Source organism: Myotis yumanensis, unplaced genomic scaffold (genome assembly GCF_028538775.1).
Source record: "Myotis yumanensis isolate MYYU_CA2020_CCGP unplaced genomic scaffold, mMyoYum1.0.hap1 SCAF_16, whole genome shotgun sequence".
NCBI classification, from domain to species: Eukaryota; Metazoa; Chordata; class Mammalia; order Chiroptera; family Vespertilionidae; genus Myotis; species Myotis yumanensis.
Window position 1 is genome coordinate 32109794 of NW_027223767.1, and position 20561 is coordinate 32130354.

Below are 20561 nucleotides of genomic sequence, written 5' to 3' on the forward strand. Positions count from 1 at the left end.
ACTGAGAAACACCAGCCAGGGTATTGGCCAACTCTTAAACTTCATCTCCTACAAGTCTCCCCATCACTCAATTCATCCCAGCAACAGTGACTCTTAAGCATACTACTCACTCAGGATTTTTTCACTGCCTAAAACACATTCCCCTCGGTTAGCCACAGAGCTAACCCCCTACCACTTCATGTAAGTCTTTGTTCAAATGTTGTCCCTCAGCAATATCTTCTCTTATCCAAACATCTAAAACGTCACACTCTTTCCCTGTCCAGGTGGGAGTGTTGTCCTGTACACCAAAAGGTGTGGGTTCGATTTCCCGTCAGGGCACATAGCTACATACCTAGATTGTGGGTTCCAGCTCCAGTTGTGGTGTGTACAGGAGGCAACGGGTTGATGTTTCTCTCTCACTTCGATCTCTCTCTCTCTCTCTCTCTCTCTTTTCCTCTCTCACTAAAAGTCAATAAAAAAATCATATCCTCCGCTGAGGATAAAAAAATAATAAATGTCACACACTTGTCTTTTTCCACTCCTTTACCTGCTTTTTCTTCAAAGCATTTGTCACTATATTATATAATTACTTATTTTTCTATTTTTGTATTCTTCACTAAATTACAGGCTCAAAAAGGTTGGGAAATATGTTTGTCCAACACTACTTTATAAAAGAACAGGCTGAGAACATACTAGGTGCTCATAAGTATTTAATGAGTAAAGCATGTTGAATACTGCAGACATCTAGCAACTTTCTGCTAATTAACATGTGCAAAGTACCTTTTATACATCTACACAATACATAATTCCAAATTTACAATAACCCTACTTTTATTTTGAAATTAAACTAAACTGCTAGGAAATTCTCTCTTTGAAAATTTCCTTCTTAAAGGATTTTTAAGTCCAAATTCAAGTGTCTCTGTTGGCTACCTGGGAAATGCCTTTAATACTTTCTCTTAAGAAAGAAAAGCCAAGTCATACATCTAAAGGAAGACAAACAAAAATTATTCCATTAGCATACTTACCATTTCTTTTGGACCAGGGGTGTAAGCACGAACTTTTCACAAGCACTTCATCAACTTTTCCTCCTGACATGTTATCCATGAACTGACGCCCATGTTCTAATGCAAGGTAGCAATCATTGCAATAGTCCCGCTCTTCAACACGTACCCAATTGCTAACTACACCAATTTTAGGAAAAGGATCTTTGTCTGCTGCTCCAAAGGGTGAAAATAAATTAGTGCACTGATCTTGTAACAGTAATATCAACTCATCAGGCAATTTTTCAGATTCCTTTAGTCCTCCATTAACATGTTCAGTAGTCCTGAGAGCTTCAAAACGTTTTTCTGCTTCTTTGCCACATTCTGTGTTGCGTCCTATGATATCTAGTTCATCTTCAAGAAATAATCCTGAATTGTTTCCAAATTTTCTGTTCATAACAGCACTGAAGCCACAGGTACACCTATACTGTGCTTCCTGTGTTGGATCTGGAATGTAAACTCCAACATCGGCACCCTTGATATTCATGTTGCAGACACAGATACAGCAACTATCAAAGTTACAGTCTTTAAACAAATTCATAACTGACTCTGAAAGAATGAGGTTTACATAAAGACTGTGTGCCTCTGGGATGGAAGGAACCGTTGCAGGTTCAACAGAATTAAGGGGCCTGCATGTGGATGGGGTGGAAGCTGGTGAATACAAGTCTGAATTTTCATATTTGACTGAACCTTGGGCGCTAGCAGGTCCACCAGCTCCACGAGGAGTTCTTGGAGTCCTGGGAGTCCTTGGAGTTGGGAACCTAGGGGTAGATGGAGAAGGAAGAATTCCTGCTCCACTGTTGCTAGGAGGTGCGCTGCTAGGAGGCATCCCAAAAGAAGTATGAGTTTGAGGTGTATAAGCAGGGCCATATTCTTGATCCATTGCACTTCCGTCACTAGCATCACCAGGGTAAAAGAAAATCAAATATATACACAAAAAACATATTAGTAATGTGAAAAGCAACTGAAAATATTCCAAATGTTTTTCAGTAACAGTGAAAATTATGAAAGCACAATTAGTGCTAAAATTCCGAGTACAATTAAAATGCATTTCTGGTTAATATATTCACTCTAGGAGATTATTGTGGGCTGAGGACCAACCAACTAATTCCAAAATTATAAATAAAATCTGTATACACTTATCGACACCTATATATTTCTTATACTACAAATATCCATAGTTCATAAATTCTAAGATGTAAAAACATAAAATAAAATCCTAATCTTAGAGATGTCTGTGGAAAGAGACCACAGCAATTTTAAGATGCTACCAATTATAAGATAACTCAATTTCACAGATTTTAAATTAGAAAACTGTGTGAAATATAACAAATGTACACATGGGAATGGTTTAAAATTTTAGACCAAAATAGAAAAAAAAAAAAGCTTTGAAGACAAAGAATCAAAGCACAACAGTTCTAAGTTTTCTAATAGTTTATCCATGTCCAGCTAATCCTAGATAATAAAAGCCTGATATGCTAAGTGTCCGGTCGTATGTTCAACCAATCAAAGTGTAATATGCTAATGATATGCTAAGGCCGCTCAACTGCTTGCTTTGACATGCACTGACCACCAGGGGGCAGATGCTCCAACCAGTAGGTTAGCTTGCTGCTGGGGTCCAGCCGATTGGGACTGAGCTAGACGGGCTAGACACACCCTGGAGCCTTCCCGTGGTCCCTCCCCAACTGGCCAAGCTCCCATGTCCCTCCCCAGCCCTGATTGTGCACCTGTGGGGTCCCCCAGCCTGGCCTGCACCCTTTCACAATCCGGGACCCCTCAGGGGATGTCAGAGAGCCAGTTTCGACCCTATCCCGCAGGACAGAAAACACCTTTTAGAATTTTCAAAAACCAGTATATTTTTCCAGGAACCAGCATACCAGGTACTTCAATGAAAAAAACATTAAAGCTATATAAGTATTCATATACTGTACCAATAAAATAAATCTAAACCATACCTGTCTTTGATGAATGGCATTGCAGGTCCTGAAGGAAGCAATTCCAGTTTTCCAACAGTCCAACTCTGACGGTAAATACACTCTTCTGGCAATTTGATAGGAGGCAGGCATTGGCTTGGTAGAGTTTTTAGAGGTGCAAACATGGAACATCCCACTAGAACTTGACAATTTTCAGGCTTGTAGACATAAGAAAAATCCTACAATATAAAGACCGTGACATTCAGAACCTTATCTTCCATGGGGGGAAAAGCAAACCAATTCTAGCCATTTTTTTCCTTTCCTGAAACAAAATAAAAAAATGTAAATATAATTCCTTTTTTTTTTAGAGAGAGAGAGAGAAAGGGAAGGGGGAGAGGGGAGGGAAGGAGATTTGTTGTCCCACCCATTTATGCATTCAATGATTCATCTTGTATGTGCCCTGACTGGGAATTGAACCCACAACATTGGCATATTGGGACGACACTCTAATCAACTGAACTACCCAAGACAGGGCAATTGTATTCTTTTCTTAAATACATTCTTTTTCTTAAAACAAACAAACATATATATATATATTGATTTTAGAGGGGAAGGGAGAGGGAGAGATAGAAACATCAATGATGAGAGAGAATCATTGACCGAATGTCTCCTGAATGCCCCCCACTGGGGATCGCGCTCGCAACCTGGGCATGTGCCCCAGCTGGGAATCAACCAAGAACTCTTGGTTCATAGGTTGACACTCAACCACTGAGCCATGCCCATGACAGCAGGGCATCTTAAATACATTTTTTTAAAATTTTAAATTCTTTATTGTTTTAAGTATTACATGAGTCTCCTTTTTCCCCCATTGACTTCTCCCTGGCTTCTCCCACCCCCCAATGTTTGTGTCCATTGGTTATGCTCATATGCATGCATACAAGTCTTTTGGTTGATCTCTTATCCCCTCACCCCCCGCCTTCTTAAATACATTCTTTTTTTTTGTTGTTGCCCTTGACTGGAATCGAACCTGGGACCCTTCAGTCCACAGGCCAACGCTCTATCCACTGAGCCAAACCAGTCAGGGCTTAAATACATTCTTAATAGTGTCACAATTCAGTCTTCAAATTTGTTAACTACAAAACTGAATCAAATAATTTTTAAATTAAATTTAGTGAATATTAGTCAATAACATTAGATACATTTCACATGCACAACACTGCAATTCAGTATCTGTATACTCTACTGTGCGTTCACCACCCAAAATCTAGTTTCCTTCCTTTATCATATATTTGACCCCTCTTTACCCAATTTGCTCCTCCCCGCCCCCCCCCCCCCCCGCCTCGCCCACCCCAGTACCTCTTCTGCTCTGGTAACCACCTATCTGCTGCATCTATAAATTTATTTTGTTAGCTCCTTTACCTTTTGTTTTATATTCCACATGAGTGGGAAGTATATGGTATTTATCTGTTTCCATCTGAATTATTTTGCTTAGCATAATACCCCTCAAGACTAACCCATGTTGTTGCAAATGGCAGTATGAAATGAATTTTGAATATAGCTATAAACTAATTCCATATGAAAATATAGAAGTAAATTATTTTCTAGAGAAATAAAATACTTACTTTAATTTCAGAAGGTTTGGGGCTACAGAATCCTTCGTCGACCTCAATTTTGAACTGTGCTCCTATACTACAACTATTTCCTTCTAAAACAGTTCCTCCAGGTGTTGTATCCATATTACCATATTCTTTATTATTCATATTCATTGGGGAAAATCCCATTATATGTTGTTCCAATGATGGTGGTGTAGGATACATTTTATGAAGATCTGCAGTGCCTATATTTAATAAAACACACATTTTAACATAACACTCTAAAGAGGTTAATCTGTTTAAAACAAAGATGTGGAGAATTTTGTTGACATTAAAAGTTTACAGATTTATCTGGAGCACAGATTGGGGAAGCTTACTTATGCAAGATAACGGGTCCAGATTTCCTATCTTTGATTCCTTGCAGTTGGATTTATCATCTGATCCATTTGCCAATTTTTTAGATCCAGGCTATTAAAAACAAAACAAAACACCTACATATTTATATTTATTTCAAGTTTTATATCCAATGTGATCTCAAGATAGTAATCATTCAGATGTGACTTGAAAGAAGAGTCCATTCATGAAAAGTAGTATTTTGAAGTTGTGCTAGAGCCAAATACATACTAGGTATGATTTAAAGACATAAAACACATTTTAGGCAATCAATAAACTCAGATTAGTTTCTCTATTTCATAATTCTCCAAATTAACAGAGGAAAAAGTTCCTTCAAAGAAAATAACCCATAGTTTCAAAACACTTAGAAGAAGCAAGAGTAACTTCCATTTAAAACCTATTAAAATTAAAATAAAACCTGCAATAAGAAGGGTTGTAATTAACATCAGATTTGCTTCTTAGTAAAAGATACTCAGAAAGCATCTGTACCCTTAAAGACATTAGTTTCCTACATAATCAAACTTCCTTCTGATGTCTTGTTTACACTTTTACCTTGTTTAATAATCTCCTTACCCCTGTACCAGTAAAAATGCTACAACAGGTAAAACTAAGCACAAATTTCAGAAAGATCTCATATGACAAAGCAACAGGATCCCTAACTAAAAATAAATCTTAATACATTGAACAAACCAAGTTTCAGTATCTCCAATCTGTCAATTTTTTTAGCGCTGATAACTTGGTTCCTGTTACCCACTTTGTCAAAAACACTAAACTAATCTCTGATTACAACCTTTTTACCTCAAAAGAGCCACAGCTGATACATGAATGGTAGCAGAGAGAAAGAATAAAAGTACCAAAATTTTAGGGATATATTTACCCAGTAAATGGTATCCTAAAATATACTATATTATGGGATATAAAATAAAAGTTTATATATAGTTGTATCTAGCTTATGTCACTTAATTGAATACACCAAATGGGCATATATGTATGTGTGTATGTATATGATGAGAGAGGATTAAAAGTATATATTATATAGGACAAGAAAGACCAAATGTACTATAGAAGTTTCCAAGCTACCTTATGCAGATGAAAAAGGAATTCCCTTTTATGATAATGCAGCACCCAATTCATTAATTTGCCAGAGACTTGACATTCTAGGGAATCTCATTTTAAGCTTTAATTCCTTTTATCTTCACCTTTCTCTGCAAATGGGTGTTAAAGATTAAATGTTACTTTTTCTTCCTCTTTATTATAGTATTTAGCTGTCTTATAATAATGACTATTATGTCAAACAAATTCTAAAGAAGTAGTATTCCTTAATAAATTGACAAGGCATGTAATTTTAATGTTAATTACTTATTCTCTAAACAAGTCGATTCTAGGGCCATTTCTCAACTAGAGGATCAAAGATAAGGAAAATAATACTATTTCCTAAGAACTGCGGGAAAAGAACATAGCAGAGCTCAAAGTTTAATCATACAAGTCCTTCAAACATACAAAACAAAGAAACAAAGTTTATATGTGATAGACACTATGTCAACACTGTACAAACATGAGGCTAAAAAAATACAACCAATTAATGAAATTTTATTATAAAGTATTTCCTATTGTTCAGGGCTAAAACAATATTTAAGTCACATATCACTTCTGAAAAAAATTTACATAAAATCAAGGGGAAAAACTTATAACCTTAATCATTAACGGGATACTCACTGTTAGTTCATCTTCATCAGAATTGAAGAGATTATCGAGGTCAGTATATGAGACAGCCAGGTCTGAGTCATAAATTAAACTGGTTGAAGGAGGACGAGCATGACTAGTAGGACGTAGAGCATCTACATTTGTCAATCAAGAAAAAAATAAATTCTACTACTGACCAAATAAGTATTATTCTATTTATTTAAGCTAGATATATTACTTTACATTTATAAGGGTATAATACAATAAGAAGTTGTGATTTGTTTAAAATCTATAAATTTTTTTCACATAAAAATGTAAACCTATTAGAACAGAATTAAACACACACACAATTTTATTTTTCTATCTTCTTGAATGTAAAGGAGCACAGTACAAAGATTAAGTGCTCCAGCTAGCGTCAGACAGACTGTTACTCTGAATTCCAACTCCAACAGTAAGAGTACGACCCTGGGCTACTGACTTAACCTCTCTGTGCCTCATTTTTTTTTAACTGCAAAAATTAAAGGTGATAGATTATAGGTAAAGCACTTTGCCCAGTGCCAGGCACTTAAATACTAAATAAATATTACTTCTTAGGTAAGCTTCATTTCAGTTCTAGAATTTTATTCTCCTTTTTACTTTTTTCCCCAGTTTTAGAGGGAAAAAATATATTACTTAAAAAGAACTGCAAATACAAATAAAAATTAAACTCCTCTTATATTCCCACACAAGAAAAAAATGAAAAACAATTTGCAGTTTGGTGTATAACCTTCCAAAATATCCTTAGGATGTCAAATGACTTGAAAAGCCCTCATTTTCAGAAAGATGCCCCTGCATGTCAATTATAAAGACTCACTAGAGCAATAGTTATAAAATTTTAGAGTATGTAAAAATCATCTAGGTTTTTAAAAACCGATTTCCAGTCTTCACCTTAAAAGATGCTCCAGAAGGTGGTAAGATGGTCCACATTTTGAGAAAGCCACACCACAGACAGAAAAAGGAAATTACACATTCCTTATATCCCAGAGTAGGTAAATAGGCCAAAGAACCCAAATTTCATTCAGCAACCTACCATCAATCACTACATTTTTTTTTTTTTTCCTGAAAGATCATCTCTTCCTTATTCTGGTGGAGTTTTTTCTTATTTCTATTTTTGGTCACACAAAGCCTGACTTATTGAGCTTTTAGATCTGAGAGGGACCTTAGGCAATGATCTTATCCAGTCTTATTTTACAGATAAGAACTATTTTTATTTGTAAAAAAGGAAAGACGTTCTAACAATTCAAAACACAATTTCTATCATCTGAACTTGCTTCTCCCTGTGCAATATAAACAATGATCCATCATTTTAAGATATCCCATATCATAGAAATCCATCCCTTTCTATGAAACATATGAATTTTGCAAAAAAGAATTGTAGAAGTCCAACAACTTCAGATTAGAGTTGACCCTTGAACAATACGGGTATGAACTGAGCCGGTCCACCTAAAAGCAGATTTTTTTCAGTAAATATGTCGATTATACTAGGCTTACCATAAAGCAATCATATTGCTGCCTTTTCATTATCAATGAATAAATCATTATACCTATAAATATCAATTTCTTTTTCACATTATCTTTTCATTTTTGATGTCTAGTGCTAGTAATATGTATACTATCTAGTGTTTCATATCGTCTAAGACAGCATTAATGCAGGTACTGACAGACCATATAGATAAATACAGTACAATACTGTAAATGTGTTTTCCTTATGATTTTCTTTAGCTTACTATATTGTAAGAATCTATATCTATATCTATATATATCTATATATATATGCCTAAGCGACCTTTACGACTAGTCGCTATGACGCACACTGACCACTAGGGGACAGACGCTCAATGCAGGAGCTGCCCCCGGTGATCAGTGCGCTCCCACAGCCAACCTCCCACTGCCAGCCAGCCTCCCACTGCCAGCCAACCTCCTGTGGTCCCTACCCCTGGCGATCGGGACTAGGTGAGATGGGCCACGACCGGCCTCGACCGCCAGCCAGGCCGAGGGACCCCACCTGTGCACGAATTCGTGCACCGGGCCTCTAGTATAGTATAAAATACATATTACAAAATATATGTTAACAGACTGGGTATGTAATCAATAAGGGTTTCAGTCATAGTTGGCTACTACTAGTTAAATATTTGAGGAGTCAAGTTATATGAGGATTTTTGACTGTATGGGATTAGAGTATCAGCACCCCAATCCCCACACTCTTCAAGGGTAGTTTGTAGTAACAATCCTGGAATGAAATATTTTGATTCTGAAACAGAAGTTTTACCTTGCTTGATAGAGGGGCTAAATAATGACATAGCATCTTCTTCATGTGATAACACTGTTACAGTAGATGACCCATCTTCTACCTGCAAACAATATTACATATTAGGCTAAAGTATATCATATCATTTACCAATAACAAAATCCAGAAAATACTGTTTCAAGCATTCTGCTAGGTATTTTGCAGATATTATCACTAATTCTCACAACTAACCTATATGATAAGTAAGTAGTATGCCCATCTTACAAACAAAAAAACAGTTCTAAAGATAACCCGGGTGAATATGGCTGATAAGTTGTGGGAGCTGTCAAACTCCAAAGCCCATGTTCTGGTAATGAAAGGAAACTTAACTTGGGGTGGAGTGAATACACAATACAATATACATATGATGTGTTATAGAATTGTACCCCTAAAACCTGTATTATTAACCAATGTCACCCTAATAAATTCAATAAAAAGAAATAAAGTAACAAAGTCCATATCCTTTGTACAGTATCTACAACCTTCCCAGGCACTACTGTTTTCATATTTACAAAAAGACAAAATTTCAAGTACCTAGCACATAGTAAACATATTATTGTATTAAACATATAACTGAATTCTTTTCATAATTTTACAGCTTTCAATTTTCGTATTTTGTATTTAAGGCAAAAGACATATATAGCAGGGTTAGCTTGTGCTTAAGAGATTCTCAAATATTTGATATTTAACCTTTGAATCAAATAAATATTTATATGTCCTATACTTCATTAATATAACATTTTACTTTTAGGGACACTATAAGTTCTTGGCTCACATATTTAAAAATATGTATTTTATAAACTCAGCGATATGTATTCTATTGTATTTTTGAAAACTGGTAATTCACTGGTGGCATATTTTAACTCAGTATTAAAATAGTTCATCTACCTAGATGTCCTGATTTCAATGTAAGAAAAGTTAATGTTCTCTTTCTCCAATCCAAAAACTTTTATAGCAAACAAGATCTTTTCATGACAGAAGGCAGCTATAATTTAAAATAGGTGCCTGACTTACTTATTTTAAAAAATGTTTTTCTAAGTTAAAATGATGAATCTATTCTATTTAAAAGAAAAAAAAATGAGAGGTATGGTACTATATGCAGTGCTACAAGTCATCAGAGACCCGTTGGTATATACTTTGATTTTTCTTACCTTTTGTTTTTTCCCAGCTTCTCTCTCGTTATTTTGTCTATCTTTCTTATCAGGAAAAAGAAATTCCTCATCTCCTTCAACAAATGCGTATGGATCAATTTTAGGTTCTTTTTCTGCATCAGATACTATTGCTGAAAGATACTGATTTTTAATTTGATATCGCTGTACTAATTCATCAGAAACTTTTAAAGGTTTCTTACATTGCACCATTAACCTGCATTAAAAAAAAAATTAGAAAATTAATTATATTTATTCTCCATAAAAGCACAAAAAACTTCCAAAACAACTTCACTATTAAGAAGTTTTTACAGTTATTTAAAGGTGATCTCACCTGCAAGCCTTCATTTTACAAATGAAGAAATTGTGGCATAGAAAGGTTATGTGATCTACTGACATCTCATATTTAGCAAAAAAGAAATGGAGCTAAAATTCAAGTCTCCTATCCTATGTTGTTTTCACCAAAATATGTTTTTTGTTTTTGTTTTGTTTTTAAATATATTTTATTGATTTTTTACAGAGAGGAAGGGATAGGGATAGAGAGTCAGAAACATCGATCAGCTGCCTCCTGCACACCCCCCACTGGGGATGTGCCCGCAACCAAGGTACATGCCCCTGACCAGAGTAGAACCTGGGACCCCTCAGCCCTCAGGCCAACGCTATATCCACTGAGCCAAACTAGCTAGGGCAAAATATGTTGTTGTTTTTTTTCGCAATCCGCTCAGTTCCCAAGTTCTCAAGCACATTAACCTGACAAAATCCATTCACTTAAAGGAACTCTTAAATTTAACCTGTTCCAGGACAGGCACTCTCAAATTATGGGCTACATAGTGAGACAAGACTTCGCTTACATGATTTATACATTTACACAATGAAGAAGTGATTATCCTTTTCCCATTGCCATAGCAGATATATTTTAAGTTAAAAAATTGTAAAGGCCTGATTTGTGTTTCATGAAAATAACATTATTAGATTGTTAATTCAGGCAAGATGTTTTACAATAGCAGGCGAAATTTCAGAGCAGTACTTCAGAGGTATTTTTCTAATCACATTGGAAAAATCAGTTTTTACAGTCTCAGTCTTCTGGTTCCACATGGAGACAGATAAGCATACTTCTCTGCACTCTCCTAAGATAACCAATAAAAGACGAAGAATGACATAACAACAGTGAAGTTGGAAAGATGAGAACTAATAGAAAATAACAGAATTGAGAAAGCTAAACTCTAAGGCTAAGAGAGGGAAGATACAACAGGCTGACCTACACCACAGAACCGTGGAAGGCATCAGGAGTTCTAGATCTCTCAACACCAGGGTGCTTCGTGAATGTGAATACAGAATGATTTTTAAGACCCTTTTAGACTCCCAAATTCATGTTCTCTATGGTTTGTAAAGCTGAGATTCCCACGCTGCCAGAACAGTGGCAGCCAGGCTTTTAAGTCAAATCAAGCTCAGAATCTGGCAATGACTATTTTCCTCTGAGTAAAAACCAAAATCCTTATAAAATCCTACATGATCTTTGTCCTCTTTTTCTACCTTCGTCTTCTATTCTACTCCCTCTCTCACTCATTCTGCTTCCATTGGCTTCCTTGATGTTCCTTAACACATTAAGTGCCTGTCAGTCACTGGTGACAAAACAGGCTGGGCGCTTAACATGTTAAACAGGCCAGACACACTCCTGGCTATTCTCTTTGTTTGGAACATTCTTCCTCCAAATATCCACCTGGCCAACTACACCTTCCTTCAAGACTTTGTTGAAATAATCACTTTTTCTATGAGACCTTATTTAAACCTGCAATATGCCCAACTGCCTCAACACTCATCCCCTTTAGCCTGCTCATTTTTCCCTCCATGGCAGTTACTTTTAACATACTATAACTTATGTTTATAGTTGACTGTCACTCCCACTAAAATATAAGCCCCTAAATCCTAGGGAGCTTTCTTTGTCCACTTAATTATCCCAAATGCCTGGCATGTAATAGGTGCTCAATAAATATTAGCTAAATAAATATATTAATTCTAGAAGCCACAGCAGATATGTTTGCATTAATAATTTTAAATTTTGAAGTAAACCATCTTTGTTAGAAAGTGATATTGCTGCCACTGCTTATCTGTCCTGAGTATTAAGATAAAAAATTGTTAAGAGAGGTAAGATTTGGGAGCCATGAAGGTATTTTCTAGCTTACAAATTCTCTGACATGGGTTATCACATTTTACTAACTTACTCACCAATGTCCAGCACTATAAACACTCTATACTATATACTATATACTATAAACTAAGGTTAAAATAGAGCCATTAATAGAATAACTGATAAATAATATTTGATAGTTCATTTAGAAAATATGTCATTGTTTTTCCAATATGCCCCTGATTTCCCCCCACAAATTCCAAGTCTACAAAAACTTTCTTCCATGGCAACATAGTGCTAACACAACTGTCATGGCAGATATGCGTTACAATTAATCGTTAGAATAGTTCTGTTCTATAAATGAAGTTATTTCTTAAGAGTCACTTTGTACTTCACTGTATTAGATCCTAAAAAATTGTCTGCTGAATTATCTATCAGATACTAACATAAATCTTTTCAAGACAGTCTTTCTATCTACTTGACATGTATTTTCTTACTTAATACTTAAAAGACCTCATGATAGGAAATGCAGGGTATGCTCTCTGACTTTGATGTAGAAATTACGGAAATGGTTTGCTCATAAAAAAGAAAGAAAGAAATGGTTTGCTAAGGTCACAGAGTTAGTACTGGAAAGATTTCAAGTATGCATATTCAAATAACTATTCATAGGGAAAAAGTATAAGAACCCCCCCCCACCACCACCACCCTGAAAGACACTACTATTTTGTCTAGAGGTAAAACAGTTTTTCATAATAAGTGCCCTCTGGCAGAAGCATTAAAAACTGCCACACTGTTTTCATAGGTAGTTGGTAAACTAGTGTGCAGCAATATTAAAAGGACAAACCCTACTGCAGAGGGCTCTACTAAAAATAAAAATGAGTAAACCAAATGCAATACCTAAAGACAACTTTTTCTTATTTTATTGAACTGGTTCTCAAAGACAGTGGGATATGCAAAGAATTTAAATGTAATCAGTAATATCAAGAATATCAAATCACAATAAATTTAAAATATAAATTATTTACATTACATATCCTTCTATATTTAATAAGATATAAAAATTGTGACTTTTAAGAGATGCCCGATTAAAAAATCAAGTTATCATTTAGTCACTATCCAATTATATAGTATACAAATACTTCTGTGAACAAGAACACCACCTCTCCTTTTCTAAAAGAAACTTTCACATATAGCCAAATATAAAACTACAGATATAACTTCAATCAGATATAAAGCTAAATACAGCCAAACTGGAAGAGGATTAAGTACAGCCATCAACAGGAAGCTTTGCAAAGTCCGAAGCAAACTGAAATTACTTTTATATTATTCATTAATTTTATCTCCTTCCTTTTAATAAGACAACAGTAACACACTATCCTGAAATGTAGAGAATTTAGCATGGCTTATAGCAGCACATGTTTTTATGCTTTATTCAATAAAAATTCTTCTGGACAAGATATGACAATATTTTAGGATTAACAATTATAGAAGGAAATAAGCTACAGAAGGAAATGTTTAGGCACAGATAAATTTATAATAAATCTCAAAAGTCTTTTTTTTTTTTTTTTAGTGGTACCTTTTCCAGTACCATCTCCAATATTCAGAATCAATTCTTAAACTGAGCCAAGCTACCTGTCAAAAACATAGCATTAATGCATTAATATAAGATATCAAATTAGGAAGACTTAATTAAAAGATTTAGACTACAGTAAATCAAAACAAGTTTATTTCATCATTGACTTCTATGAAACAAATTAGAAACTATCTTTTAGCAATCAAATAATGCATTCTATAATTATACACATACAATATAAATCTAGTGTATCACTAATACAACATAGGAGCTAGTTCTATTTATGAACATTATGGTTAAGATATCCTGATGTAGCCTTACTACCAAACAAGACATGCTAAGAACTATGCCCAAGTACAGTTCTTTCTTTGTTCAGGGTTTAGAAAGGTTTTCCTCTGAATTAAAATAGTAGACTACTTTAAGTCAGCACAAATTCTACTAAAACTAGTGCTAAACCCTTGAATAAAGATATTAAAAAACAACTGTAATTGTTTTTTTGGCAGCAATTGTGTTACCTTTAAAACTTATAAGGTCTTAAGCCACTATTCTGGAATAGATGTTATCATTAACTAATAGAGAAACTCCAAGTCTCATTTTTCATCATGACACACCAAACTACTAGGCAGCACCCTATAGTCTATCCCAGTGATGGCGAACCTATGACACACGAACTCATTTTTTTGGTTGATTTTTCTTTGTTAAATGGCATTTAAATATATAAAATAAATATCAAAAATATGTCTTTGTTTTACTATGGTTGCAAATATCAAAAAATTTCTATATGTGACACGGCACCAGAGTTAACTTAGGGTTTTTCAAAATGCTGACACGCCGAGCTCAAAAGGTTCGCCATCACTAGTCTATCCATACCAAACTGCATAATACTTCTGAATCTCCATAAATGGGATTAAATTATTCCTACTCTGGCTCTGCATCGCTACTGTATTTTATATATACCTCTATCAAATAACTTAATGTTATTGTCCATTATACTACAATTTCATTTACAGCCAGGACTAAATTTATTTTATACCCCAACTGTGCTTTATAGCATCTTGCATATTAGAGAAACTTCAGTTTTTCAAAACTGATAAAGTATATCTTTGAGGAATATAAATTTAAAAGGGAAGATAAACTTCCTAAAAAGAGAGAGTGTAAGAGTTGCAACAACCCTCTAACTTCATTAAAATTAACTGTTATACATTTAAATACTTTCAAAACTCAAATATAGAAACAAATAATAGAAATTTATAATGGACTAGAGGCCCAATGCACAAAATTCATGCAAGAGTAGGCCTTCCTTCCCCTGGCTGCCAACACCGGCTTCCCTCTGGCACCTGGGACCCAGGCTTCCATAGCAGCCCCGGTTTTGTCCAGTCTAATTAGCATGTTACGCTTTTATTATTATAGATAATATGAATATTCAAAGTTTATTTATATAAAATAAACTGGGCTTCTGAATAGATAACTCTATGACTAGAAAAGTGATATTACATCAATGGAATGCTTCTATAAAGAATTTAAGGTTATTTAAATGCCATCAAGAGAGCATAATTGCCAAAACCGGTTTGGCTCAGTGGATAGAGCATCGGCCTGCGGACTGAAAGGTCCCAGGTTCGATTCCGGTCAAGGGCATGTACCTGGGTTGCGGGCACATCCCCCATGGGAGATGTGCAGGAGGCAGCTGATGGATGTTTCTCTCCCATCGATGTTTCTAACTATCTATCTCTCTCCCTTCCTCTCTGTAAAAAATCAATAAAATATATTTTTTAAAAAAAGAGAGAGAGCATAATCATAATTCATAGATTTTTAATGACAAACACCATCCAATTTTATCAACTGGCTTTGTTATATCTAAAGGGAGATGCTGATTCTCATAAAATCCTATCTCAAGTAATATATTAGCAGGCACCTGAATTAGTTATTCCAACATGACACTTTTATATTTTATTTATTTATTTTAAAATATATTTTTATTGATTTTAGAGATAGAGGAAGGGAGAGAGAACTGTCGACTGGATGCCTCCTGCACATCCCCTACTGGGGATCGAGCCCACAACCTGACATGTACCCTGACCGGGAATCGAACCGGGTGACCTTCTGGTATATGGGACAATGATCAACCAACTGAGCCACACCAGCCAGGGCACAAAAAGATACTTTTAACTATGGGGAAAAAACTTTTGTTTTAACATAATATGAGCACTGAAGACCATACTGGTTTGTGGGAAGGGGAAGACAGACCAAAATAGTATGGGGAATTTCTGTAGTGAAACTAATCAATAAATATTTTTGGCCTACCTAATTTAATAACTTATTCTAGAGTTCAAATTTCTCTAATAAGTTATGCATAAGATTGAAGCACCTCAATACTATTAACATTTAGGCTAGATAATTCTTTGTTGTGGGGGACTCTCCTATACACTGTAGAATACTTAGCAACAGCCTTAGCCCCCAACTACCAGATGCCAGTAATACACCCCCAGTGTGACAACCAAAAATGTTCCCAGACATTGCCAAATGTCACCTGGGGGTCTGAGTGGGTGGGGATAAGAAATTGTCCCAACTGAGAACTACTTTCATAGAATAACTTTAGGAAAATGGCAGATTCATCCAGATAATTAAAACATAAAATAAAAAACTTCTGCCCTGGTCGAGTAGCTCAGGTGGGTAGAGTTGTTCTCCCGATATGTCTAGGTTGCGGGTTCAATCCCTGGTCAGGGCACATACAGGAGTCAACTAATGAATGCATAAATAAGTGGAATAACAAATCGATGTTTCTCTCTCTCCCTCTCCCGTCCCCTCTCTTTCTAAAAATCAGTTGGTAAAAAATAAATGTTTTAAAAAATTCAAAAAACTTTTAATCCACCAAGTATAGAAAATTATATTCCATAAATGTTTCTAAGTTCATATAGCAGCTAAGCTTCTGATGGTTGATTTCTTGTGATATTTACCATATTCTAATCTGCTACAACAATACAAAAACAAGGATTCTATCTAAAAGTGAATTGTGACATAAAACATATTTTAGTAGTATAACCAAAACAATACTCACATGAGACATAGAATTTAAAAAAACCTTTTATTCAATCTTGTCTTTCTTTTTATGAGGCAGAAAAAATGGTGACTAGGAACAAATAGAAGCATGTTTTTTTCCTTAATTTATATCATTCTATTCTGCAAGCTACTGTTCTACATTATGCTTCTCATTCTAATTCAGTGAGAAAAATGCCAAGGAATCAAAACAGATTCTAAGATTAAGCTGTATTAACTTCTCAGAGACCTTCATTTCACTTATAGATGCTCATGCACACAAGCAGTCAATACACTTATTTGGCTAATACAGTATGGCTAGAATTCTTGGAATCTATAAATATAATGTGCCCTCACTCTTTAAAGTTTTTAAAACTGAAAATATTCATGCCACTATATTTTAACATATAGTAAACTAGAGGCCTGTTGAACGAAAATATTCATGCAATAGGCCTTCCCTTCCCCAGGCTGCCGGCACCGGTTTTCCTCCGGCACCCGGGACCCAGGCCTTCGCTCCGGCCGGAGATGCCTTCAAGCCTTCGCTGCTCCGACTGGAGCTAGCTGCCTTCAGTCTTCATTCCACTGCTTCACACCTACATATGCAAATTAACCGCCATCTTTGTTGGCGGTTAATTTGCATATCTCACTGATTAGCCAATGGGTGGCATAGTGAAGGTATGGTCAATTATCATGTTTAACTATTATTAGATAGGATAATATAACCTAGAAGAAAAATAAATTTTAAAATCTTAAAGTAATTGATGGCCATACTGTCATTTCACTCATCCAAACTTTTGTTGATTGTCTACCAGGTGCCTAAGATTGCTCTAGAGTGTGTGTATTTGTTTAGGCTGGAGAAACACACACTAAACGAGACACAATCCTTGCCCTCAAAGAGCTTACATTCTAATAAGGAAAAGACCATTAGAAAATGCATAATATAATTTCAGATAATAATATATATAGGGAGAAAATGAAAACAGTATACAGGATAAGCAGTGATCTGGGGAGTGAGCAGAAGTCATAGTTTAGATAAAATGTCAGGGAAATACCTCCTGAAAAGGTAACTTTTGAGCAGGACTGAGTAAGAAAGCTGTCTGCACTCCCCGCCCCCATCTATAATGCATTTCTGAAGGCCGTAAGAAATGAGCTTGGCTTTTGAAAGGCATAGCAAGAAAGCTGGTGTGGCTAAATCAGAAAGCAAATAGGAGAGTAGTAAATAAAAATGAAGAACTAGCTAGGCAGGACACTGTAGAATCTTACAAATAAGGAAAAAGAGTTTAGATTTTATTCCACATATAAAGGGAAACTACTGAAAGGTTTTAAGCAAATGGGTAATGTAATATTTAACTTACAATGATCACTCTGACTGCTGTGTACAAAATAAATGTAGAGAAGTACAGAAATAAGAAGTCTGACAGTAGTTTCAGACAAGAGTTGAGGCTAGCTTAGACTTTCATATTCATCCAGCACAGATAATTTAAGAACTTTTCAGGCTTGTTTCCAAGACATCATTTGCTTTCATGAGACCTGCTGACTAACTACTAAAATTAAATAAGCTAGCTGTCTTCCATGATCATAAGGGTATCCTGAAGTCCCTCAATTTCAAATACAGATTAATTTTAACTTTAAAAAATTATACTAGAAAACTTTTAAGATTCAAAGTGCTAGATGAAAAACACAAACAAAAACAAAAAAGAAAAATAACTACAAAGTGACAAAGCACACAGGTTTGTCTACTGAAATAATAAATCAAAGTATTTTTTCTTAACAGTAGGGATAAGTGAGAGAGGCTATCAGTGGACCAGACATTTTACTTCGTTTCAGTGAAGCTCAAAAATTAATATAACACAGCAGAGAAAGTCCACACCCTAGAATGTATAAGAGGCTATCAGCAAACTATATAAATAGGACAGCCAAACTGCTCAGACAACCAGAGAAAATCTGGATTTCTCTCTCTAGACAAGAGATGAAAACTAAGAGCTGAAAATGGAAGAACAGGAAAGGTTCATCTTATGAGAAAAATGAGCCCAGCTGGCATGGCTCAGTGGCTGAGCATTTATCAATGAACCAGAAGGTTGCGGTTCAATTCCCTATCAGGCACATGCCCAGGTTGGGTTGTAGGCTCAATCCCCAGTATGGGGCATGCAGGAGGCAGTCAATCAATGATTCTCTGTCATCACTGATGTTTCTGTCTCCCTCTCCCTTCCTCTCTGAAATTCATAATAAAAATATATTTTAAAATGAGAAGAAAAATGAATAAACTACCTGGTGAAGATCTAAGTTCTGGTATCCTCTTCATTCTAGAATTTTAGGTACAAGGCCTCCCTTCCAAAACATCTCTTATTCCATTATCATAAAGCAAAGTGTTTGGAACTGATACATAGTATACACTAAAATATTTATTGAATGAATAAGCAAGGCCTGCCAATTAACAAGGCTCTGCATATATATGCAAAATTTCCAATCAGCATCTCTATGCCCTCATTCTAAAATGTGAAGAAACAATAATCATAAGAAATATGGCAGCAATAATAAAGAAGAAGACCAAAATAAGGCAGGTACCTCTAATAGGGAAAAAGTTACAGGGCATTAAACATGAAGAGGATGCTATTAACAAAAAAGTTTACAGGGCTGGCGGGGGGGGGGCGGGGGGGGGAGAAGATATATTAAAAATAAGTATTACAACTTCAAGAAAGGCTAGAAGAAAGCTGAGAAATCCCCTCAAAATATAGAGGGGAAAAAGCTAGAAAAATGAGAGAAAATATAGAAAGTATTCAATATCTGAATTATAAAGGTTCCACAGAAAGGGGGGTGGGGGGACTGAGAAAATATCCAAGAAAAAGAGACCTTCCCAGTGGCAAGACTAAAAAAAAGGAGGAGGAGGAGAGGAAGAGGAAGAGGAAGAAAGACTTCAAATTGAACCAACCCTTCTCAAATGCCCAGTATAAGAACGAAACAAAAGATCACTATACCTACACATATTCTTGAGCAATTTCAAAAAATCTACAGATAAAAATCTAAAACACTTATGGGACAGACAAGTGTAATTAGAACAACTATAAAAATAAAGGGAAATGAGAAAAAAAAGTCTACTTCTGCCCCAAGATATGTCAGATACAAAGTGGACAAAGAAAGCTAACCATAGAATGGAGGAAGACAGCTAGAGCACATCTAACTAATATAAGGTTAGAAGCCAGAATATGTTAAGAATAAATCAGTGGAATGGACTAAGAAATATGAGGTACAGGTAATTCACAGAAGAGGAAACTAAATATCCAATAAGCATTTTAACTAATGCTTAACTTCACTAGAAATCTGGAAAGCACATATTAAAACAATAAGATGTCATTCTGAATACAGATTAGCCAAATTAAAAGTTTCATAATAATAAATACTGAGGAAAATGTAAAGAATAGCCATTCTCATATTCTGCTGGTTGATGAAGAGTGTAAAGTGGTATAATTTGAAAAAGCAATCTGGCAACAATTCTTGAATATGGAAATACCCCATGGCCCAGCAATTTCACTTTAAAATGTATTCCTAGAGAAATTGTTATACAAGTGTACAAGAAAATGTATACATAAAGTTCACTGCTACATCCTTTGTAATTCTGAAAATAACCAACATGTCCATCTTGAAGAGAGTGGATGACAAATTCAAAACAAAGAAATACTACAGAGCAATTAAAATGAATAAATAGAGCTACATGTATAAAAACACATATAGAAATAATAACTACCAAATTCAGGA

General features: G+C 35.2%; 1 protein-coding gene across 2 annotated transcripts in view; it reads right to left on the reverse strand.

Moving 5' to 3' along the window:
- MED13 (mediator complex subunit 13) overlaps positions 1 to 20561 on the reverse strand; it is a 90603-nt gene that overhangs the window by 23514 nt on the left and 46528 nt on the right. For both annotated transcript variants that reach the window (XM_070394687.1, XM_070394686.1), the window contains exons 10-16: positions 10078 to 10291; positions 8909 to 8990; positions 6634 to 6755; positions 4902 to 4992; positions 4555 to 4769; positions 2975 to 3171; positions 1005 to 1915 (exon numbers count right to left, since the gene is read on the reverse strand). In XM_070394687.1, coding sequence (XP_070250788.1) covers positions 1005 to 1915; positions 2975 to 3171; positions 4555 to 4769; positions 4902 to 4992; positions 6634 to 6755; positions 8909 to 8990; positions 10078 to 10291 — 1832 coding nt within the window. The remainder of the gene's footprint in view (positions 1 to 1004; positions 1916 to 2974; positions 3172 to 4554; positions 4770 to 4901; positions 4993 to 6633; positions 6756 to 8908; positions 8991 to 10077; positions 10292 to 20561) is intronic.